At 36.0% G+C, this 25,359-nt stretch overlaps 1 protein-coding gene across 3 annotated transcripts; it reads left to right on the top strand.

Annotated features, from left to right (window-relative positions):
• The first annotated feature begins 5,671 nt into the window (after nt 1-5,671).
• On the top strand, nt 5,672-23,782 carry LOC129278557 (interleukin-18 receptor accessory protein-like). 3 transcript variants are annotated; one of them, XM_064111281.1, is made up of 10 exons: nt 5,672-5,761; nt 8,462-8,633; nt 9,350-9,479; nt 10,732-10,907; nt 11,287-11,545; nt 12,188-12,327; nt 13,457-13,609; nt 13,959-14,093; nt 14,619-14,716; nt 19,038-23,782. In XM_064111281.1, exons 2-10 carry the CDS (start codon nt 8,462-8,464, stop codon nt 19,746-19,748), a joined length of 1,974 nt encoding a protein of 657 aa, XP_063967351.1. In that variant the 5' UTR covers nt 5,672-5,761; the 3' UTR covers nt 19,749-23,782. The 3 variants fall into 3 exon arrangements, with proteins under 3 accessions (XP_063967351.1, XP_054770678.2, XP_063967350.1); XM_054914703.2 differs by having other exon boundaries at nt 5,685-5,815; XM_064111280.1 differs by having other exon boundaries at nt 5,711-5,798.
• The last annotated feature ends 1,577 nt before the right edge of the window (nt 23,783-25,359 follow it).

Below are 25,359 nucleotides of genomic sequence, written 5' to 3' on the forward strand. Positions count from 1 at the left end.
TGGTAGTTTTCTTTCTTCATGTCAGTCAGGTATATTTTGAGCTACTGAATCAAAATAATTCACAATAACACTTCCGTTCTTCTTGACTTTCATAATTTTCTACATTGATTTTGGTCTTCCAGATTCAGTTTCTAGCATTTGTACTGAAAATACAATACTGCACATTCTCTAATTCAAAATTAAAATTCATGCCTGGCATATACATGTATATTTTGGTAGGCGAGTGATCGAGTTCATCGAACTGATTAAATAAATGTGTATTTTTACATGTTTGTCTTGTTTCAGTTGAATTCAAATATAATGACGTGTTAGGAGGGCGGAGGGTGATTGTTCTACTTCTATGTACTGCCATGATTACGTGATATTGACGAGTATTACATGTTAAGTATAGCTCGCCTCACACTCAGTTCTTTTTACCAATATGTCCAAATTCATAATTAAAAAATTTAAAAAAAAGGACAGATAACCAAGTTTCTCTTTTATATAGAATATAAAGATTCATGTCAGAAAGCAGGTATAAGACTTTGATTCGGCCTGTTAAACAATCTATCGTCGAAGATGATTGTCACATTAATGTAATCCAAAATTCGATAAACGATGTATATCATTTCCGACCGACACCATGCAAACCAAAGAATATTATCAAAGATACATTCGATTTGGATGAGGAATATTCCGTCAGAATTATTACGGGATGTTGGCATAATTTTATATGAAAATAAAAAAGTATGAAAATGTAATACCAAACATAAAACATGTACCGTAACTGATAATACGATAAAAATGTGTAAACTTGTTTACAGTAGGTGGGGATCCAGTATAGAGGGAATGGTGGGGGATGGGCCTTGGCCCCTCCCAAGACTGTTTTTTATTTGATTTGTCATTTTTGTTTGACAAAAATTACTTCTATTGTAAACACTTGATACGATGATAGTATCACAGCATTTATATGGCGTCATATTTTTGTTAAAAATATTCATAGGTGCAGAATGGCACTGCAAACACGATTTGTATACGGCGGTGGAGTAGGTTTATACATTAATTTTGTTTTATAAAAGAAGTGTCCTTAAAGGACAAGTGCACCCCAACAATAAGTTGATTTGAATAAAAAGAAAAAATCCAATAAGCATAACACTAAAAATTTCATCCAAATCGGATGTAAAATAATTAGAAAGTTATGACATTTTACAGTTTTGCTTAATTTCACAAAACAGTTAAATGCACATCCTGGTCGGAATGCAAATGAGGAGACAATTTGGACGTCATCCACTCACTATTTCTTTTTTATTTTATTATATGAAATATTATAATTTTCTCCTCATTGGCAAGTGAATGAACGATTAATTCCTCCCCAAACATGTGGAGTTATCGTTATTTAATAGGTTCATTCAAGTTGGCCCAAATATTGTATATTTCAAACAATAAAAAATAGTGAGTGAAGGACATCATCGACTGTCTCATTTGCATGTCAATGAATTATGCCTATCATTGATTTTGTGAAAAATAAGCGAAACTTTAAAATGTCATAACTTTTCTTATTTCACATCCGATTTTAATGAAATTATCAGCGTTATACCAGGGACGTAAGTATAGTTGTTTGATTTTTCGAATCAACAATCTGGAGTGGACTTGGCCTTTAATTGGTTCTGATGAGACATATTTGGCAATGTAGTCAACCTTTGGGTGTGTTGCATGAAGTAAATGATCAGCAATACCCAATTTTCACTGACTATTCTGAGCCAATCAGATGCAAGGATTTCAGTAGCTGATAAAAGTTGTTAGTGAAAATGACTAACTATTTTGTCTCATGAAATGTTCACACGATGTTTAGATTTTCATATGTCTTGCTTATTACAATCAATCCCTCGAATCTGATGTATCTGACACTCTGTTCTTGATCGGCAGACGATCATGAAATCTTATACCATTTAATAAGACGTATTGTTTCAAAAGATGCAAAGTCGATATAAAAGTCTACAATCAAAATGTTAAAATTTGGGGTATTATACCTCTTCAGGCGTGGAATTGGACGAAATTTAGGAGTAGGATTCATTTTTTCTCATAGAAAATTACAACTGACAAAAATTATTGTAAAAATAGCAGAAAAAATAATTTAAAAAAATATTGGTGACGGTTTGAGGGAATCCATCACAGACTAAGGTAGTTATTCGAATTTTGTTTTGTTTTAATTGTCAGCATCAGCTACCCCATGTCATTATTTTTCTTTAAAAAAAGAAAATGTTGTTTTATTATACCTTCAGTATATATCTATAGACAAATAATTCACAACCACTCCTCAAAGAAAGGAAATAGTAATCAAGAACCTCTAAACAGTGAAATGTATGAAAAAAGTTCTATTTTTTAATGGATTTTTCTCAAATCTTCACCAGTACTTGTTATTATATATTTCATGTATTTTACAATAAACTTTTCTCCAGTGTGAAAAAATATCACTTTCGAGATGGTGCTAGGATAGTAAAAAATTGCCAAATCAATTATGACAAATTAATGAAACAAGATAGTATAAGCCAAGGGTTATGTTGGAAGTCCTTTTTTATATTCATATACTTAATTGTGAGGTTTTACAAGATGTAGAATAAAACAATTATTTTTTGCCCTGGAAACTAACTTTTATTTCTTCTATCATGTTTATAGACAGGCAAATTTTATATATAGTGATGGTGAGATAGGGGGTAGAAATGAAAGAGGCAGCTAGTAGGAGCCGAGGACTTGGAAGATGGGAGATCATGCAGAAATCTAGATGGGATTTTTTTTGTGTGTACACGTTAACTGGAAAAAGTGAGGGCTGAAGCCCCTCAGCCCCTCCCCCCACGGTTCCCCGCCCATGAGAGTGTATGAGTGGGTGGGTGTGGGTGTCTTTATGTGTGAGAGAGAGAGGGGCAGAGAGATGGGGAGGGACATTTATTCAGCGTTGGTTCTTAAAGCATCAGAAGATACAGAATAATTAAAAAACAATAAAAGAAAGGTGTAGACCTATAATATTCTTCCTGATGTACCAAGAGAGCAAAACTCACATTTGGGTAAATTGCCATGGAAAGATATATATGAAAATGTTTTATTCATGCTTGCTTTATGAGCAACCTTTCTGATAGAGTGGACTACTTTTCCGTCAAGATGATCTCTACCGGGGAAGTAGCCACCCCCCCCCCCCCCCCTTCCCGGTATTATATAAAACAAGCCTGAAGTAAATTATAGGCCCACTGGAATTTTGTACACACTATATGAATTAACAAAAATGATTTCTGCTAGGGGTGCAGGTTTAACGTAAAACAAGGAAATATAAAGAAAATTATGACATAATAAAGATTATCTATTAATTTCCATTATGAAACAGCAAAACTTTGTTGCTCTGCAAGATTATAATTTATTTTGGGGGAAAAATACACATTTTAATGCACAAATTGTGTCTCAAAATCTTAATTCTCTTTCCTCATGATATAGTTTTGAACACGTTTTAAAAATTCAGAATTGATGCTACGTCAGGCAGCCATTTAAAATCCTTGAATAGCAGACCTTTCGAGTACTAGGCGTGGGTAATACAGACCCATACGGATGATTCTAAAGCTATACTTTATACATCTCAGAGTGACTAAGCTTCTCTAGCTATATTAGAAAAACGATTCGTTTCGAAAATGACCCTTGGTATTTTTAATGCATAGGCCCTATCTACTTCCTGATGGAAAGTGCATGCAGTGGTGTTTGCAGTGAATCGACAAAACTCTGTGAAACGGTGATGGTGCCACAGAAGGGACAGGAGCGTCCCGTGGCATAGGCCAATAGGAGTTTTCAAGTAAGAAGAGTTTATAAAAATGAGAGTCCCAGCCTTCATCTTTATAATTGATAACACTATACTAGCCATAATTCAAGAAAAATGTGTCGTCATCTTTATTAGGACTCCTTGCCCCACTCCCTATCAAACTTAAAGGACAAGTCCACCCCAACAAAAAGTTGATTTGAATAAAAAGAGAAAAAGCCAACAAGCATAACACTGCAAATTTCATCAAAATCGGATGTAAAATAAGAAAGTTATGACATTTTAAAGTTTGCTTAATTTCACAAAACAGTTATATGCACATCCTGGTCAGTATGTAAATGAGGATTCTGATGATGTCATCCACTCAGTATTTCTTTTGTATTTTATTATATGAAATATGAAATATTCTAATTTTCTCCTCATTGTCAAGTGAAACAACGATTAATTCCTCCTGAACATGTGGAATTAGCATTGTTTAACATTATATGGTTCAGTCAAGTTGGTCCTCATTGTGAAATCCGTAAAAAAATGAAATATTGTATAATTCAAACAATAAAAAACAAAAGAAATAGTGAGTGAGTGACATCATCGACTCTCTCATGTGCATGTCACTGAGTTGTGCATATCACTGTTTTGTGAAAAATAAGCGAAACTTTAAAATGCCATAATTTTCTTATTTTACATCCGATTTTGATGAAATTTTCAGCATTATGCTAGCTTGATTTTTCTCTATTTATTCAAATTAACATTTCTCTTGGGTGGACTTGACCTTTAAAATAAAAGCTCAAGAGAGATCGGCCGTGCGACTCCATATATGCCAACTTCTATTTTTCAATTTAAGGAAAAATAATATTGACTTCATATTTAGGTCCCCCCCCCCTACTCAAACTATTCTAGAGCAGCTTATTCATCAAAGCTTGGCCATTTACCTTGTGTCAAAGGATACATAAATATTTTCTTTTCTGTACCCCGGTTGCGGCTTCAGCTAGAGGTTCTACGTGTCTAACCTGTAGGCCTATTGATGCTGCAAAATCTAGACCACGATTATTACCTATCAAAAGGTAAAGTCAGTACATTATTACTTTTTTCATGATGGGAGTGTGCTGAAATTATGCTATTCAGCTAGAGAAATCATGCGTCCAACATCTGCCTTCTCCGCGCTCCCACTCAAATCGTAGGCCTATTATGATCTGTACATGATATAAAAATATATATATCTTTTTTTCATAGTCGTGGGGAGGACACTTACTGGAGTAGGCCAGGCCCTGGGAACATTTTTTTTTACAGGGGGCCTTGATATATATTTGAAAAGCGCGCTAATAAATAAATAAATGAAAAAAGGGGTTTCACTACAAAATGAAGGTCATATTGATTACATTTTCAATTTTTACACATCTTCCATACCTTTGGTGATTGCCTATGGAGAATAATGCAAACAACACCCAATGGCTTCCCAGGGACATGGAATCATGTCATGGTAACATAAGGGCCTCACCATATATACCCAGGGGGAGGCTGGAAGTTTGGGTTGATGAAAAAAAAAAGTTCTTAAGTATTTCAAGTTTTTTTGTCCATTGAGACAAGCCCCCCCCCCCCCTTCTGATGATTTGTCAGTGGACCAAGTTTTTTTTTTACTCGAATGGTTAGTCTTTTTTGTGCTCATATAGCAAGTCAATTTTTTTGTGAAAAACTTCCAGCCCCCCCCCCCCTGGATATGGTACGTAACATCATCAGCAGCTGCTGCTCAGTGTTCCGTAACACAAAGCTTAGCGATCAATCGTACGCTTGATTTTTACGATTGATTGTTCATTGTAGTCTATGGAATCAATCGTTGAAAAATGATCATTGCTAAGCTTTGTGTTACGGGACCCAGATGACGCAATACGCTAACAAGGGGAAAACCCTGAAAGACTCCGCATCCGATGACCGCGACATCGACACGACGGAGAACAACAGTGGGGAGAGTTAACTTGAGTTTCAACGAGTGTACGTACTAAACTTGTAACTTTATAATGATTTTAAGGTAACTGTCAGAATTTGGTGAGTATGTTTTCATCTTTTAAAAGAAATATAACTAGATCTTGAAATTAAATGACATCTTTTTCACGTCAGTAATATCAATCATGTTATCTGAAATTAAGTCGTACAGCTGGCCTACCAGCACATGCGATTCGTATGCACACTTATCGATCAGGAATACCACGATTCTTTGAAACATTAGCTTGAATTGCAAAGGAGCTAAATCGCCGTGTATATTGTAATGGATGTGCGTAGTTAGTAAATGAGAATGAATGGACCGGTGACTAATGATAATCATACAGTAATATATGTAGCAATAAATCTTATTTAAAAAATGAAATTCATTAATGACAATGTTCTTTTCTCTCTGTTCTTCACCTCATTCTTTCCTATCTCTCTTTTTCACGTCAGTAATATCAATCATGTTCTCTGAAATTAAGTCGTACAGCTGGCCTACCAGCACCACTCACACATATTGCGAGGTTAGTATTACTATTAGTATACTAACCTCGCACCACGAACCGCGTTTGGCAGTGGATTTCTAACTAGTGGGTCGCGCGTGCTGGGATCTCACTTCTTGGGTCCACAACACACGACTTCTATGGCTTGAATTTTCTGTGCGCGGCGGCATGTAATGAACCCTTGGGTGACCAGCACATGCGATTCGTATGCACACTTATCGATTAGGAATACCACGATTCTTTGAAACATTAGCTTGAATTGCAAAGGAGCTAAATCGCCGTGTATATTGTAATGGATGTGCGTAGTTAGTAAATGAGAATGAATGGACCGGTGACTAATCATACAGTAATATATGTAGCAATAAATCTTATTTAAAAAATGAAATTCATTAATGTTCTTTTCTCTCTGTTCTTCACCGCATTCTTTCCTATCTCTCTCTTTTTTTTACACCGGTTGATTATTTTTTTGTACATGTGATTATATTGTTATTTTATGCAGGTACCTCTGATGAGGAAAAGAAAAAAAATCTCTTGCTAGCATCTTCCTGTCTATTCACTCCAATTTTCCCACTGTATCCCCACCTTATAAATCCCCTTCAGTATCTCTCATTTAGTTCCTCTCTGGCACTCATTATTTATCATCTCTAAATTTTAAGGTGTACATTATCTTCTTGAATTGATCAATTATTATACCATTTATTTTAATCATAATTTTTCAAATGCTTAAATCATATTGATTTGAATAGATATGACTTAATTGTTTTTAAACTCGATGTGAATGAATGAATCGTGATTAATGTAATTTGACCAGGTTTTAGTTCTCTGGTTTTCACAATGTGGTGTACTGATGTAAGTCCAAATATGGTATATTCCTGACTTTGTATAAGTTTGATAGGGAAGTACACCCCGATGAAAAGTTATATGGTAAAATACCAAAAAATTTAATTTAAAAATATTGGTAAAGGTTTGAGGAAAATCCATAAAAGATTAAGAAAGCTTTTGAAATTTGAAGTTTATGATTGATATCCCTTATAATGGATAAATTTCAATTTTTGGATGGTTCATGATAACTAAAAATGTGTTTCTTCAGGAGCTGGTGTGAAATTATTTGTCAATACACTGAAGGTACATTATAAATAATTTTCATTTTTTGTCTCACCCACCAGAGGTGAAGGCGAGACCAAATGTCCAAATGTCGTCCGTCCGTCACAAACCTTATGACACATAACTCCACAACCGTAAGTCACTTTTCAACCAAACTTGAATGGTAGATGGACTTGGGGGACCTGCATGTTATGCTGCAGTCGGAGGTCACATGGTAAGGTCAAAGGTCATTTTCAGGTCAACATTAAAGTTTACATGCAAGACTCTTATGACACCTAACTCCGCAACCATAAGTCACTTTTCAACCAAACTTGGATGGTAGATGGACTTTGGGGACCTGCATGTTATGCTACAGTCGGAGGCCACATGGTAAGGTCAAAGGTCATTTTCAGGTCAACATTAAAGTTTACATGCAAGACTCTCTTATGACACCTAACTCCGCAACCGTAAGTCACTTTTCAACCAAACTTGGATAGTAGATGGATTTGGGGGACCTGCATGTTATGCTACAGTCGGAGGTCACATGGTACGGTCAAAGGTCATTTTCAGGTCAATATTAAAGTTTATGTTCAAGGCTCTTATGACAAGTGTTATTCTATCCCAGTCATTTCACAATGAAGTTTCGATACAATTATGTTGCGTGCCCTCGCAAATCACGATATTTCTGGTTATTTTCATAAGTGGGCGAGACACAAAATCGCTTTTGCCTTGTGTTTTTAAAAATGACCTTTTTTTTCTACATGATATATAGTGGGGAAGCTGCTCGCATATGACATCACAAATGAACAACAAATATATAATGTAACTATTAATTCTTTGATGGAATTTCCTCAAACCTTCACCAATATCTTTCTTCTTTTTTTTGTCAACCTTTTTTACAATAAACTTTTAGTTAGCGGCAGGGTTTACTTCCCCTTAAAGAAAATCCTTCTAAATTTCCCTTTTTTCAATTAGATTTGACATTTGATTCTATAATATCCCAGACTTTATAAAGGGAAGTTCTCCATGATGATATAGATTTTTTTTAAATGCAGAAAAAAAAATTTGTGAAAAATGTTTGACAAGAATGCAAGTTTTTTCTTTGATGCCTTTTCCCTTCTAGATGACCTTCCAGAAGATGTTAGTAACCGGTGAGATGATGAAGGACCATGGCTTGCTGTGTATTTCATTCCTCATCTGTTCACTTCTACTCCTTTATAGTCCTATAATCAGTGGAGAACTTCAAGATATTTGTTTAGAGGGCAAGATAGTACCATGTCGCGATAATCTTAACGGTAGGTATTATTTGGCTGATCTTGTGATGTCACTCTATTCTCGGTTGTTCCAATGAAGCTACATCATGTTGCATTTCAACTGAGACCAGATATGGTGTTATGGGGGTGGGGGAATGGCTTTCCTCCCTTTGAGTTTTTAAAAAGTGAAAAGGAAAAAAAGGAGAACCTCAAAACAAGAGATCTGAGTCCCGTTACTCTACGTTATATTGGCTCTTGTCGGGGGGGGGGGGGGGGTCACTTCCATTGAAGAGTAGACGGTAATCCGTGAGAGAGAAAAAAACAAACTTAGTTAAAGGGTGGGGGGCAGAGAAGAATTTGGAAGAGTGTCAAAATTCCCAAAAATAAAAAAGATTAAATCACGATATCCTTCAACACGAAAAGGGTATGTAATTCATGGGACCAACCATAACAATGAGTGGAAAATCTTGGACACCACCTCGACCCTCCCCCTCCTGGCCTGTCATTCAGTTGAGAAGAAAATGACATCACCATTAGGTTGTCTTGCTCCCTGATCATGTATTGGTCCACCTGTACACCCCTAATCTGGTATATTTGGAGAAGAGCCCTACAGGTCATATTGGTTCAGTTCAATAGTACCCTATCTCAGGCACAGGTGATGTTAGAAAACAAATGATAATGATGATTATACATGATTCATAGATTGCATGAATATTGTTACATTTATCCAATCACCATCATTTTCCTTTATCACTCAGGAAGTTCTTTGATGTTCTTGGATCCAACTCCTCAGCCTCACATCAGCGTTGTGAGAGGAAAATACTTGAGTCCTTCATTGTCTTGTAAAGCTGAGGGCTTCACCAACATAACATGGCTCAAGGATGATAGGTATTTATTACTTTGTGAATAGAAAAAATGAATGATGATAACAATAAGATTTATATGGTGCTTTTGCCAGCGGATACATGAAATGCAACAATTATTACCCTTGCTTTAGCTTGAGCTACTTCTTTATCAGTAGTGCTCAGTGCATCCAATGCACTGAGTTTTGGGTCCACATTCCCTTCACCTGGGTCAAGTGCAGCACAGTGTGGATGAATTGATACTGTTTAGTGGTCAACACATCACGGCTGGAATTCACAGGTCAACAACCCTCTTTTGAAAGACAAGACTCAGATCACTAGACCAAGATGCACCCACTAGAGAAATTTCTACCCCCTATGCTATGATAATGAAAAGATGAATTTTGTTAAAAAGGGAAAAAAATAAAGCAAATATCCCCGTATAAATTGTGATCAATCAAGTTTAAAGCTTGACAAGCATGTACATAATACAGTAAGCTGAAGTGCCATTTGCTGGAACAGATTTTTTTTTTTCTGTGAAAAAAAGTTTGTGGGTCTCATATTCCTACTTGAAATACTTCATATACTTTTGGAAATTTTTCTTATCTCCTCCACCCCCCTACCATGAAAATGTTGTTGAGACATCAAATTTCTCCATGGCTGGTAGAATTCACAATATTTTATTGTCTTGAATCTGTGGTTTACAATATGATTTATGCAGTTTTTCATGCTATAATTCTGAATTCTGCAAATAAGTTTGAGAAAAGGTCTAATGATAAATGCACCTTTTTTATCGCAGGTACTAAATTTACACACTTGTTCCTAAGGTTACAATGTTAATAGGGCCCATATTTAGAATTAATGAGTAAACTGTTTATGTTTATTGAAACATTGGCTCATTAATTCAAAAAACCTTTAAAGAAAAGCCTAAATTTAATGACATCTGGCAATCGTGTGCATTCATTATTTGGGATGCCTTTTTTTCAGACTAAAGTCTGAATTCAGATTTTTTAAACATATTTTCGGCCATATTTATAAAACACATCTTTCATGTAGGACAGGGGTCATTCTAGATGATTTTTCAGATTTTTTATCAAATGTTAGTGGTATACCTGATTATCGGCCACTTTCTTATCTCACTCTGAAGTGAATGTAATTAATGCATTAAATTTGCATATTAAGTTTGCAACAAGTGTTATCATACATCATATAGATCTTTAACATTGTAAGCCTAATAAAATATCCTGAATTACCCGAATTACACTCATCTTTCGTCAATTCTATTTTTTTTTTACTAGGTTTGAGTTTCCATTTGGATTTGAGCCGGATAGCACCTTATGTTCTGTTCATCTAAAAGACTGTAACCAAACTGTAGAGATTACTGACACTCAAAAGGATGCTATTGGTAACTACACATGTCTTGTGTCAAATGGTAGACAGACCATACAGAGGACATTCACTTTAAATGTAGAAGGTAAGTGCTAAGAGTAGCACAATGGATGATTTTAAGTTTGGTATTGCCGCTGTTGATTTATTTGTTCTTAGCCAATATGCAAGGATTTCAGTCGCTAAAAATAATAGTCGGTGCAAATCACTGAATGTTTTTAATGAAATGATCCCCAAAATTTCAATTTTTCCAGGAATTTCATGATACTGAATGATATGCTTGCTTAGTTTAAGACCAAATGAACAATATAGTGCTGTGGGTATAAGGTTACTATGGCTACTATGTAACCATGATACTATAAATGTTATAAATTATTATTATTTTAAACTTATTTCTTAACTTCTTAAAACATAAAGATGAAATTTAGGAGCACTGATTCAAGCAAAACACTTTTTTTTGTTAACAGATGAAGACTTCACTGACGATCCATATACAATTGACCATGATAACTGCAGTGATGTTGGAGTCGAACGTGGTCAAGATATCTTCATCTTCTGTGAGTTCTGTGCTGAGGTCAGAGCTCAACAGACTGATGTGAGATGGTACAAACTTGATGAAGATGAGGATTTGGTTCCTATTAATCAGTTGATTGGTGAAGAAGATGAGGAAGAAAGCCGGTATTGGGAATCAGCAAACATTCACACCAGAGATTGCTTGAAAACATAGTAAGAAACTTAATTCTGATGGTTTTGCGAACGTTTTGGGCCCATAATGCGCCGTAACAATAGACACACTTCTTCCAGAGGAATCCCAATTTATAGAGTCAGAGTTTGTTTATGCTATTATGTAAAGTAATTAGAAGCCCCCAATCCACCCTCACCCAGCTCAGATGTGAAGTTGCAGGCAATGATAAACCTTTAAATGAGGGTTTTGAAAAGGAGGTAATAGGATACCTCATCTTAGATACATATGAATCTGAGATAAAGCAGTGGGGTATAACTAAAATGAAAAATATTCTTATTGTGGTTATGGTAGCATTGTTGAACTTATTCTAAATGATGATAATGTAGGGTATTGTAAAGTGCAACTTTATTACCCCGGCTTAGCCAGGCCACCAATTCTGTTGCTCACAGCTTTTTGAGGAATTACTTTCTGCCAGTAACCATTTACCTTACCTGGGTTAACTTAAATGCAGTACATTGTGAACCAATTTCTTGCTGAAGGAAATTACACCTTGAACACTGATACATGTAGTTATGAAAAGTTTGTTTTGTTTTTAAATACTCTCACTCGATATCATAGCTCACTGTGAATTATTAGTATTATCATAGTATAATCAATGTCTATATTTCATTTCATATCCATAGCAACTTACCTGCTGCTGTAGGAAGAAAGTTGATTATCAGAGATGTTACACCAAATGAGTTTGGTAGGTATGTCATCATCGCTAATTACACCCTTGATGGAGAGTCAAAGGAGGGAAGGATTGATATCACTGTATCAAGAGGTATTTTGTGCTTTTTCATTAAATATTTGTTACATTAAGGCCATTCTATCTTGAGATGTAATCATACATGTATATTGATAGAGCCAGTCACATCTTCATTGTATCTTGATAGTTATCATGTTTTCCATTGGTCAGTGGACATAATGTTAGGGGAAATTTCAAATGGTCAGTTGTACAATGTTTGAAATTTTTAATCCATGTCCATTACCAAGTAAGTTTAATCCAATAAGTGAAAATCGCGAGATATCCTGACTAACTGAATATAAAATTTGTGTACAAGTTTTTAGGTCTTGGCCAGTTAAATATTTGGACAGCACCTTCCTTGGGAAGGATATAACAGTGGTTTTCATTATTCTTTTATCATATTTCCGTTAGTCAGCTCTCGGGGGGGTCACTCTCCACATGGCCTGCTACGCACCCGCGTCCAGAAAAAGCGTCAAAAAGGGTCCCGTTTCAGGCACTCGGGCGGCGTCGTCGTCTTTGGCAAAAAGGGTTGCATTTCAGCACCATTCGCTTGTAAATCGCCGATAAGGGTAGCCTTTTCTTTCTCTCTTCACGCCATTTAGGGTTGCTAATCTGGTTATGAAAATTACGCCATTTAGGGGTGCAAATTTGGGCAAATTTGAGGAGACCCGGGAGCAGACATAAACACCATGAAAGGCGATTTTAAGGGATACAAAATAATCCTCCCACACGCCGGCGCGGCCTGCACAGCACTTAGAGAATGGACCTATGATGAGAGTTACCCCCGTACAGTTCTAGATAGTCTCTTACACCTAGCTCTATACTAGGCAGCACGCATTACCCACACACCCAAAACATTAATCGATTTTTATGTTTACGCCACTTAGGGAATCATATTAGGGGATTTCCCTGTTCACGCCACTTAGGGTGGCTTTTCTCATGGGTTACGCCGTTTAGGGTTGCAAATTTATTTAATGTAGTTACGCCGTTTATGGTGCATTTCTGAGGTTGTCGGACACGGGTGGGTAGCAGTCCATGTGGAGAGTGACCCCCCCCCCCCCCCCCCCCCCCCCCCGGGAGTCAGCTGTATTGCATTTCATAAAAACATTGATATGCATAGTATCGATAAGTAAACCTCTTTTTTGAAATTTCTTCCTACTGCTAGCACCTTATGTTATAATCGAGATCACCGTTGGAATTGTGGTATCATTGACTGTCACCTTCTTGTTGGTTACCATAGTAACAGTAATGTGTCATCGCCACCACCTGACTCTACAGCTCTATTGGAAGAATCGCTTTGGCAAGATAGAAGAACATGGTAAGAACTATCACCTATTCCCAGCTATAGATAAACTTCAGAGCACTCTAACTTTTGGTGGCCATAAGTTGGGAATGACTTTGGGATTCTAAAGAACAGTTATACACTGATCCAGTGCATTACTATAACAGTAAATAAATTATCTTCTCCCATAAAAAATTACCATGAAAAACAGCACCCAAAGCAAATTGATCTGTATTGAAAATCATTCTAGGGATGCCAACTGTTATTGTAGGCAGTATTGTCCACATTTTGTTTGAATGTCAAGAATATAATAGGTGATGGGCAAGTTAAGAGGGAATGTCAGCTAATGAATACCAATGATTATATTTATGTTGATTTTATGTAGATGGGATGGAATACGATGCATTCATCAGCTTCAGTGACTCTCTTGAGGATACAAGATTTGCTATTGCATTGGCTCAACTTCTTGAAAAAGGATATAAAGTTTGGATGAGAGATATGCATGCAATACCTGGAGAAGGTAAGCAAACACTAATATATTTAAGAGTCAAGATTATTAAAACTTAAGATCGCTGCCTGACAACAGAAAGGAGAAATGTTTCAAAAAAATAAAACGATGAACAAATAATCAAAATTACATAAGTCCAAGAAATAAATAAGCCCATTGCATATAAATTAGCTTTCAAATAATATGGAATGATGCTAATTGGGATATTGGTTTTGGAAATTTCTTACGGAAAGATATCTGGGTTTTTTTATGAATTTATTGTTGTGTCCCACTTTGAAACAGTGGGTCGAGTGTTTGAATTCCAGCCATGGCAGGGGTTATTTATTCCAGCAAGAAATTGATCCACTTTGTCCTGAATTTATTCCTTGAAATGCTTCCACACAGTAAAAGGCCGCAGGGCCAAAGCCAGGGTAATAATATCCAAGTCCTTCGGTAAAACATAGGGACATTATGATCATAATGTGAAGTGCTTTATTATTATGAAAAGTAGTAGAACTTGGTATGCAGATGAACATTTATTGTTGTATCTCTTTGTAGCACTGATTGCTGAGGAGATTGTTAATATGAAACGAAGTAGACGATGTATTCTTATCATTTCTCCTGATTACCCAATGTCTTCACACAGCGAGGTCCTGGTAAGTCAGTAACACTTATTATTCCTTGTTCAGATAAGATGCTACAGAGACACTAAGGTTACATTTCATGTGCTGCTTTTTTGTATTTTATTCCATCGACTTACAACTTGTTCCCTTGACTTACTAACTTACTCTCTTGACTTACTCAATTTACTTGTACCCTTGACTTACTACTTGTTCATATGCTTACTCATGGCAAGTTTGAAGACAAGGTAACCAGTGATATATCATTAGAACAAGAACATCAGGGGAACAGGCGAGTAAATCATGGGATTGAGTTTGGAAAATAAAAACATGTCCTATCACCTCAGGGGCTCTGTAAGTTGCAAAAAAAGATCAGCAAAATTGCTCATACCTTATTAGACAAATACGATAATCATGCTCGTTAACACACATTGTATGCTTCAAGTTATAATGAATGGTCCAAAGTTGAGTGGACATATTGCCTCATCACCTTGGGTTTACACAAGGACTGCATATAATACAGGCACGAGCACAGACCCTAACCATAGTGTTACGAATTAACCTGCCGGTATGCCCCCTATCATGGGTTGTGGGCCAAGTCGAATTCATTCTCCAACCCTGGGACCCTAGTAGATCTACTAGCGTATAACACGTAAATAGCAATGATCACTGTTGCAATCGGTGATTCTTAAATTGACTCCGAGAGTTTTTGCGCAATGCTTTTGAGATGGGCGCAGACCATAGAGATGTATACTAACTACGCTAGAGTGCGGAGTCGCCATAGGCGCGCGTACTTAACGTCTGTGATTGTGTGGAGCGTGGCGGCCATTGCTCGATAGGTATAGATTCGCAAAAGTACCCGGATGTACCCATAGCTCGTGCGTTGTAACGCTGTGAAAAGGGGTGCCGTCTCCGGCCTTTATCTTGAAGAAAAGAACACAACCTCATAAAAATCGAAAATATGAATGACAAATTGCATCTCAATACACTATTAGAGTGATTACATGGGGATTATGCTATTAATTTGGCATTTTAAAAACCTGATTTCTCGGGATGAAATTCTAAATAATTTGCATTTACCTAGGCCTGTAATAGATAACAATGTTGATATACTATCATATAAACAATCATATAAAAATAAAAACATACAGCGGACATTAATAGAAAGATTGACAATTAATTCAAAAGACTGCAGTGAATTAGCCCTTCTCTGGATTTCCCTACCTTTAACTGCATCGTCCTCCTTCCATCCTTCCCACGTCCTTTGATTCTATGTTTATGTTGGATATAATTTTGTAATTTCTATATAGGCCTACATGATATGTAACTTGCTTTAATTTGTATGAAATATAGGCCTATCATTTTTATATATTAAGTTGTACAATAATTCTGTATAAGTTAGTGTTTTGATCTACATGCGCTATTAAAGGGCATCTCATTATTGTTCTTGGTGAGCCTCCCGTTACACCATCAATGTTGAAATTTGTGTTATTTGGTGAACGTGCTGATTTTGTTCTTATAGGAACATAATAAATTCCCCAAAATCTGCAGGCCTATATGGCCCGAAAATAAAATATTGATTTAAAATGTCGAGAATATAGCCTAATTTGTTCAAACTTTTCAAAAATGACAGTTTTAATTCCCTTCACTTTAAGTTAGATTTGTTTTAATTCGCTTTTTAGGGGCCATGTGTGCAATTAAAATAACAAACACACCTAAGCAAATTCGCTTTAACATACTGATCAAAATAAAATACAGGGGGCGCGACCGGACCCCTCCCTGAAATGAAAATGAACATTACACATAATAAATGATTGTGATTTTATACACCCCATCACTTTCAAAATCATTCCGCGACGCCGTAACATAATATAATAATTTTGTTCATCCATGGAAATCTTATTAAAAAAAAACTGATCGAATAACCAAACTCAGGTCCATAGGCCAGCAAATGACATTAAAGGAAGAAAACTAGAAAATCAAATTCAGTTATACTTTTAAAATGAAAAACAAAACTGGATATTCAAAACGCGTGTTTATCTGTTTATATGTTAGGCCGGTGCCAGTGCTTACAAATATTTGCCATAAAGTTCATTTATTCAAGCGACACAGACACAGTTAATTAACACAATTTCAAGGCAGGTATCAAATTTGAGATTAAATTAGGATTTTTAATATCTTATTCCAAGTATTGTCACTTTTGCAATATTATTGTTTTATAATTATGTTTGGTTTTAGTACTCACAATTTTGCAACCGTTTTCATAATTATGATAAGTTTGCATTGATGTCTTTCATGATATTAGTTTTATACACTCTTGCAGTAGTAATAATATTCTTTATAGTATAATACAAATTATATATCATAATCCCGCCCCTTTTCTTCTCTCCTTCTCCCCCTTCTTCCTCTCCTTATTATTCTATCCTTGATTTGTTCACATGATATTGGTCCAATCATTATAGGATCAGAAACAACGGCGATAAACAAAATATTTCAGCCAGTCAGTGCCGATCAGCATATTTTCAGCCGGGGAGAATCAAGTCTATACTTTCCAGAAAATCAAAGTAAAATTGTTTTGCGCATTGTGATTTGTTTACTCTCCGAATTTTTAAAATGTTTGCAAGGCAATAACACTGTACATAAACATCCAACCCCCCATTAGGCCTCCTGTACATTGCAAAATTGTACGACTGCATGCGCGCATTTGATATGCAAATTTTGCTGTCAACAAACTTTTCTATACATTGATCACAAGTAAGAAAGTATACTTTTATATACATATTTATAAATATGATGGGATGGTTGCCAGCAAAGGAAATCTAAATCATCAAGTTTTAACTGAATCAATGCGTAAATCATTTCCAAATATCAATAAAAAGTCATTTTATGATTCGCGAGTTTTTGTGATGTTGGTTTACATCAGCGTGTAAGACATGGGGAAAAGGGATCGAGTTATTATAGGCCCTATTGTGTAGATATATATGGAAAATGAATTATAACAATTATCTAAAGTGAAGAAATAAATTATCAGCAATCAGCATAATAGTAATTAGGAAACTATGAACTATAAAAATACAATCGTGTTTTTTTTTTCGATACAGCGTCTCAGATGCATCAGACACTGTGATATGGCCTAAAGAATTTTCTTAGGTTAATGTACATCAAATCATATTAAAACACATTAAATTTATTTATCAGGACCTAGGCCTAAATGTTATTTTTGATATTCATCTCTTCCAAATCATTAGAAAATAGAAGTCATATTAATGTATCGAAATTTTACCTAAGCAAAAACAATTGGGACTTTAAATCGTTTGCCTGTATTATAGCTGTATCGGCCTAGTTATATTATGCGCTATAGATAGGCCTATATAGGCCTTTTGACCTCAGTTTTGCTAGATTTTTGTTGTATTTGAACTTTAATCCAGTGCAATATTTACAATTTTGCTTTTCCATATGCTTTCGTGCTCATATGTCATCAATTTGTCATGTTCTGTGCTCATCCGTGTACATGCCCCATAGGTACTGTACGCGCATGGCAGGCTGCGAATACCTATCGAGCAATGGCGGACGGTCTCCACGTAATCACAGCGATTTGACGAAGTACGCCCTCTAGCGTTACTAGTATACATCTCTATGGCGCAGACCCACTTCAATGCCACCCCGCCCCCAGAACTCCAGAAGAAAGTAGATTAAATTGGCGATTTTGGAAGTGAATTCACTCCAGTTTTAGTTTTTCTGATGTGAGCCTATATAGCGTGGGTATATCAGTTATCACTCACTGTGAATACATTTGATTGAGTGAGTGCCCATGGTAGACCCACATTATGTGATTCAAAGCCGATGGGTCAGCGGGTCCCGCCTGCAAATGATTGGATTACACGGGTCGGGTATTCACTTGCAGGTTACAGCACTACCTAACCCAAAACATGAGAGCATGATTGTTATGTTCTTCATGATATTGTTAAAGATAATGCCAGTTGCAATAGCAATCTAAAAGTTAAACACAATCAATAAAATGACCACCCAAGTGTTTGTGTATAAATCTAACATATGTGCCAAATGATTCTGTTTGAAAATGCATATTTTCAGAGAAATTGACAAAATATAAATGGCATTCAAGCCAAGGGTCAGGTCCTTTTCAAAGCAATCACTTTTCATCTGTGTTTGTGATCTTCAGTGTGATTACTTTCAGCTTGAATTTCATGAAGTCAAACAGTTTATAGGTTTATGCAAATGAACGAGATCCAAGTCTATGATCATGTTGTGACTTTTAACCTTGTTATGTAAATACTTTCATGTGTATGCAGCAAGTATAGGTACTAATCTTTAAATATGTATGCTTTGCCCCTCACAGACTGATCTGGCAGCCGACCAGACTCTAAGAAAGCAAAGTCGCATCATCCCGATCCTCTACCGAGATGTCAACAAGGAGCATTTGAAGCGTTATCGACGTCTTGCTGAGATAGTCAGGGTGTGTCCATGCATCGTCTGGAAGGAGACTGGAGAACAATTGGAGACCCAACCTAGCAGTGGTATTGGTTGGAAGAGTGTAGAGGATGGTGGTGGGACCAGTGGGTGTGACCTTGAGGAGATATCAAGCAACCATGTGAGTGATGTAGGTAAGGATTGTAGCAACCGCTTTGGGTCTGGCACTGCAGGAATTACTAGCGATAGTAACCTACCTAACGGTGATGATCACGAGAGTGTTGATTCCAATCAAAGCAGGAAGATAGGTGATTCTCATATTACATCCACTAATAATAGTGATATAGGTAAGCTTGACTACCATAGCAAGAATGATATGAGAATGACTCCTAGGGATGGAGATTTAGATCATATTGATGTGGACTCTCTTGCCTGCCGTAGCGACCATGGTATGAGAAAGACTCTTAGAGATGGAGATTTAGATCAACTTATTGATGATCAAGAAGATGAAGAGAGTAAAAAGAGGAAGATGAAATGGAAGAAGCAGAAGGAAGGATATGAGAAGAAACTTCTTTTGAAAATGCCACCTAAACGAGCAGTGGCCAAACCTGATGGGAATGAAGCTCCAACGGTTGTGTAATCCATTCATTGCCATTCTATATCACATTAAAGTTTACTCTTTATCAATTTATTTGCGCAATTTGCACTACCCCTATGCTAAAATTAATCTATATTATTCACATGTATTTTATCACACAATAGAATATAGCTCAATTTTCAAATCGTTGAAAATGTTTTTGTTTTTTTCTGGACGTATTGTATGTCCATGCATGAGAAAATACCATCATGAATATTGAGTGGACTCAATATTGAGTTGATGATGATGATGATGATGGGTTCTTGTATAGCGCCGGTATCCGCCTCAGCTGGGCGCTCATGGCGCTTGCTCAAAAATAGGAAATATCTCACAAATTTCAATGTCTTTAAACAGTGCTTAGGATAATCATTCAGTTCAAGTACTGTCCTAGTAATGCTACAATTGAGTTATTCTTGCAATAATGTTGGAGTGGGGAACAGAAAAGTCTTCAGGTAAGACTCAAAAGTTGATTGGGTCTCTGCTCTCCTGATAAATTGAGGAAGGCTATTCCACAGCTTTGGTCCAGAGATGTAGAAGGCTCTGTCACCCCAAGTTGTGTGGCTGAGAGATTCTGTCAGCAATGCTTGATCTGCTGATCTGAGACTGCGTGTTGGTCTATGCTGAGATAAGAGCTCTGATATGTAGGGTGGAGATTTATCGTTAAGCGCTTTAAATACGAGGACCCCAAGTTTATAGGATATTCTCTGGTTGACAGGCAGCCAATGTAGGTCACGCAGAATTGGAGTAATGTGGACTCTCTTTCTTTGAAGGGATACAAGACGTGCGGCCATGTTCTGCAGACGCTGAAGTCTGTGCAGTTGATGTTGAGTCAAACCAGTCAAAATTGAGTTGCAAATGTCCAGTCGGGTTGTTACAAAGGCATGAACAAGGAGTTGATCCGGGAGTTGATATGGTTTATTTGTAGAATTCACTGTCTTTTCATATTAAAATCCAAGATGAAATGATGTTAGTCTACCAAGTGTTCTTGTGCCAAATTACTGCCAATAGGGGTGATTTATCTAAACCCATACCCATAATGTAGGATGGCTCTTAGACTGACATTGAAGTTCACTTTACAAAAGTTAGTACACATAAGCTGAACTGGTAGATATGTTGCTCAAAGTTTTATAAATATATATATGGGTAATCTACATGTAGCCTGCTTGCTGCTAATCGGGTAAGGCAAGTTCTGTGTGCTGTCATACAAAGAGTTGCGATTGATCAAATCAACTGCAACTATGGAAAGCCAGCAACGTCAACATCTTAAATGCATGTTTCTTCAAAAGTTTTTCTAGATTTGCTGTATATTCATACATTCATTATTTTCTTTAAAATTTGGTGTGCTTCTCTTTGTAATACAAAGGACATTGTGCAAATTTCCTGAAGATTAAATTTTGACATTGATGGATTTCCATTGGGTTGAGGTTGAACAGATCAATCGTAAGATGGGGCCCTCTTCTCCAGAACTACGTAATGTGGAGAGAAGAGAAATGACTTTCATACTGATTGATGTCTATTTGGTCCTACTTCTTCTTGTTTTCTCCTTCTCACTCACCATTGTAAATTTTATGCATATTCAGAATCAGCGCCCCACCCCCATCAACATTCATAATCATTCTGTTCCCTATCATGTACATGCTGGTTGTAAGAAAGTTTGAGTACTCTTTTGGAATAAACTACTCCTTTAGACATCAACCAGTATTAAAGTTATTCCTCTTCTCTTCACAGTAAGTACTGGTAGTTCTGAAGAAAAGGGCCCCATCTTACAAAGAGTTATGATTGATCAGATCAATGTCAACTGTATGGAAACCCATCAATGTCATGATTATTTTACAGGAAATTTATACAATGTCCTTATTAAAAAGCACACTTAATTTTCAAGAAAACAATGTATGTATGAATATACAGCAAATCTAGAATATCTTTTGAATTATTTGTTTTAATAGTGTATACTACAATGTGCAATGTACTGAATGTAGCATCTAGGTGTATTACACTTATGAATCATTATGGTGGTGGTTGAAATAATAATTGCAAGTAAATATTCAATACTTTGATGTGTGTATATAATAGTTTGTATATCACTAGTTCTTTCATTGTATACGATTTGCAATATACCATTTCATCATTATGAATTTATACTAGGGTGTTGGGTTATATTGATCTCTCATTTCTGTGGAAACACCTTAGTACTTTCATATTCTGTGAACTATTCTTCAGACAACCATTTTATGATGATGATTTCAAACTTCAAAATTCAGGATTTAAAGACAAAAATTTAAAAATACTCGAGTAATATGAAATGCTGGAATAGGTGCATTTTGAAGATATCTTTTTGCAGAATCATTTGGAAATGTGCTTGAACACAATGAAAATCTCAACTGTTATGGTGCTATTCTTGTGTTTCAAACCTTGCATGACGAATGATATTTGTATACATTTGCTATATTATATTATATTTCATTTGACATGAGTGACTATCGTGGCCTTTTTAATCTGTCCTCAGCACTTATCCTACTGGTATATTTTAAAAAGAAATTACAACTCGCCTCAGTGCAGGATATAATGCAGTACTATGTACAATCAATTTGATGAATTTATATTTTCTTATTTACATAATAATGCAATAACATCTTGTGCATTGTATAAGTTTTAAGCTAAGATGTATTTTTGCAGATCTTTTATTTATGTATCTTGATATACATTGTTGACAAAGCAGCAATTGTTTTTATTTGTATTTGTAACTTGTTACTTTTAAGTTAAAAAAATATATATTTAGATCTTTCACAATGTGAAATAAACGTTAGACTGTCATGGTTGTGACCATTATAAATTATTATTATTATAATGAATGATTTGAACAAATTAGATTAACATATTTGCCAGAGAAATGGTTGGAATATTACAGGTGTTTTTCTATAATTTTAAATCAGTTATCTATTACAAAAGAAAAGAAATAAAAATTGGAATAGTCATGTTGAATTCAGATTTTTAATCTTTGATCTGACCTTTTTTAGGAAGGGAGTTTGTAAAATAAAAGAGGTAGTATTGTTGGGAAACTGAATCATTTATGTAACAAAGGAAAATATCTCTTTAAAAAAATTTACTACAATAAATTGTATTCTTTTTTATCAGGCCCATAGCAAAAAAGGAGGCAGTGTATAACGTTCCTTTCCCATTCTTAAAATGTTTGGGTTATTTTAAGAACCCCAAAGACAGTAGGTCCAATTTTGCTAAGTCTTTAGGTTGATTCGTCTAGGATCAAAATTGCAACATCCTGTCCAAGCGATTGATGCTTTTCAGCTGAGCTGGAATACCTGGTTTTCTTGAACTAAAATATCAAGTTCTAATCACGTAAAAGTGTGAAAGTCCCATGGATAGGAGTTCAGGGGCTGTCTCGTCAAACAAAAAGAAAAAATAATCACTGGGAATTGCCTTATCTCACTTGGTGTGAGGGCAAGGAATATAAGGATATACATGTCCATATGATGTTGTTTTCCATTGTCTATACATAGTACTACTACAATTAAAAGGGTGCCTGTATGATCTTATCATCTTGCCAGTGTGTTTGTATTATATGTTGAACTTTGAACTAAACTTGAATATGACGAGTTGACTACATGTCAATGGCATGTATTCTGAACTCAGGTTTAAATTAAACCCTAGTTTAAAGTTGTGGTTTAACTATGGAGAGCTAATTGGGGCACAAAGCACTAACAGTACACATCCAATTTATTAACTCACATGACACTCAAATTGTTCATAATTGTCTGGGAATGATTACTGAAAAAAGGGAAACAAAATAATAAACATTAGAAATATACAATATAGACAAAAAAATTGAATTTTTGGCTTCCCATAATTTTAGCACAGAGTTAGACCATGGTCTAAGTTAAACCTAACTTCAGAATACGGGCCTATGTTTCTAGTATTTAATCAGGAAATTAATAGAATTGATCAAGATATCAATTGGCGTAAATTGTTAAGGTTATTATTTTGTTAAGGAGAACAACTCATTAAATTTTTGTATAATTTTACTCTTTACTCTTCTCAATTCTTTTTTAATGTTTCTTGATACCGATTTCCATTTCTTTCAATCCACATCTTTTCTCAGTCTGTCTCTCTCCCTGATGATAATGATGATGATGATGATGATGGTGATAATGATGGTGATGATGATGGTGATGATAATGATGGTGATGATGATGGTGATGATAATGATGATGATGGTGATGATGATGGTGGTGGTGACGATGGTGATGATGACGGTGGTGATGATGATGATGAGGATGGTGATGATGATGATTTAAGCTAATTACTCACAACTGCTGAAATAAGTAAGTTTTGAGGAACGATTTGAAGAGTTCAGTGTCAATTTTCCGGAGCGAAAAAGTGAGGGAGTTCCAAAGGCGTGGAGCAATAGCTAAAAAGATGATGTGATAATGGTGATGATGACGGCGAGGATTTATGATGATGGTGATGATAAAGATGATGATAAAAAAGATAGTGATGATGTTGGTAGTGGTGGTGGTGGTGGTGATGGGGAGGAGGATAATGATGATGATGGCGATGATGATGACGAGAAGAGGGTGGTGATGTGATAATGGTGATGATATTGATGGCGAGGATTATGATGGTGATGGTGTTACAGCTGTGATGGTGATGATGATGATGATGATGATGATGGTGATGGCAAAGATAACGATGATGGGGAGGATGGTGATGTGATAATGATACTGATAGTGAGTTATGATATTGATGGTGATGGTGGTAGTTGTGATGGTGATGATGATGATAATAGCGAGGATGATTTTATGCTTGAATAAGCTATCATGTTTGATTAAAGATCTTATGCCAATTTTCTTAAGCCTTCATTCTCTTTCTTAATTTTTTTGTCTCACCTGCATAGCAGAGTGAGACTATAGGCGCCGCTTTTCCGACGGCGACGGCGGCGGCGGCGGCGACGGCGACGGCGGCGTCAACACCAAATCTTAACCTGAGGTTAAGTTTTTGAAATGACAGCATAACTTAGAAAGTATATGGACCTAGTTCATGAAACTTGGCCATAAGGTTAATCAAGTATTACTGAACATCCTGCCTGAGTTTCATGTCACATGACCAAGGTCAAAGGTCATTTAGGGTCAATGAACTTAGACCATGTTGGGGGAATCAACATCAAAATCTTAACCTAAGGTTAAGTTTTTGAAATGTCATCATAACTTAGAAAATATACGGACCTAGTTCATGAAACTTATACATAAGGTTAATCAAGTATCACTGAACATCCTGCATGAGTTTCACGTCACATGGCCAAGGTCAAAGGTCATTTAGGGTCAATGAACTTTGGCCGAATTGGGGGTATCTGTTGAATTACCATCATAACTTTGAAAGTTTATGGATCTGATTCATGAAACTTGGACATAATAGTAATCAAGTATTACTGAACATCCTGTGCAAGTTTCAGGTCACATGATCAAGGTCAAAGGTCATTTAGGGTCAATGAACTTTGGCCAAATTGGGGTATTTGTTGAATTACAGCCATAAATTTGAAAGTGTGTTGGTCTAGTTCATAAAACTTGGACATAATAGTAATCAAGTATCACTGAACATCATG

This window comes from Lytechinus pictus, chromosome 16 (assembly GCF_037042905.1).
Source record: "Lytechinus pictus isolate F3 Inbred chromosome 16, Lp3.0, whole genome shotgun sequence".
NCBI classification, from domain to species: domain Eukaryota; kingdom Metazoa; phylum Echinodermata; class Echinoidea; order Temnopleuroida; family Toxopneustidae; genus Lytechinus; species Lytechinus pictus.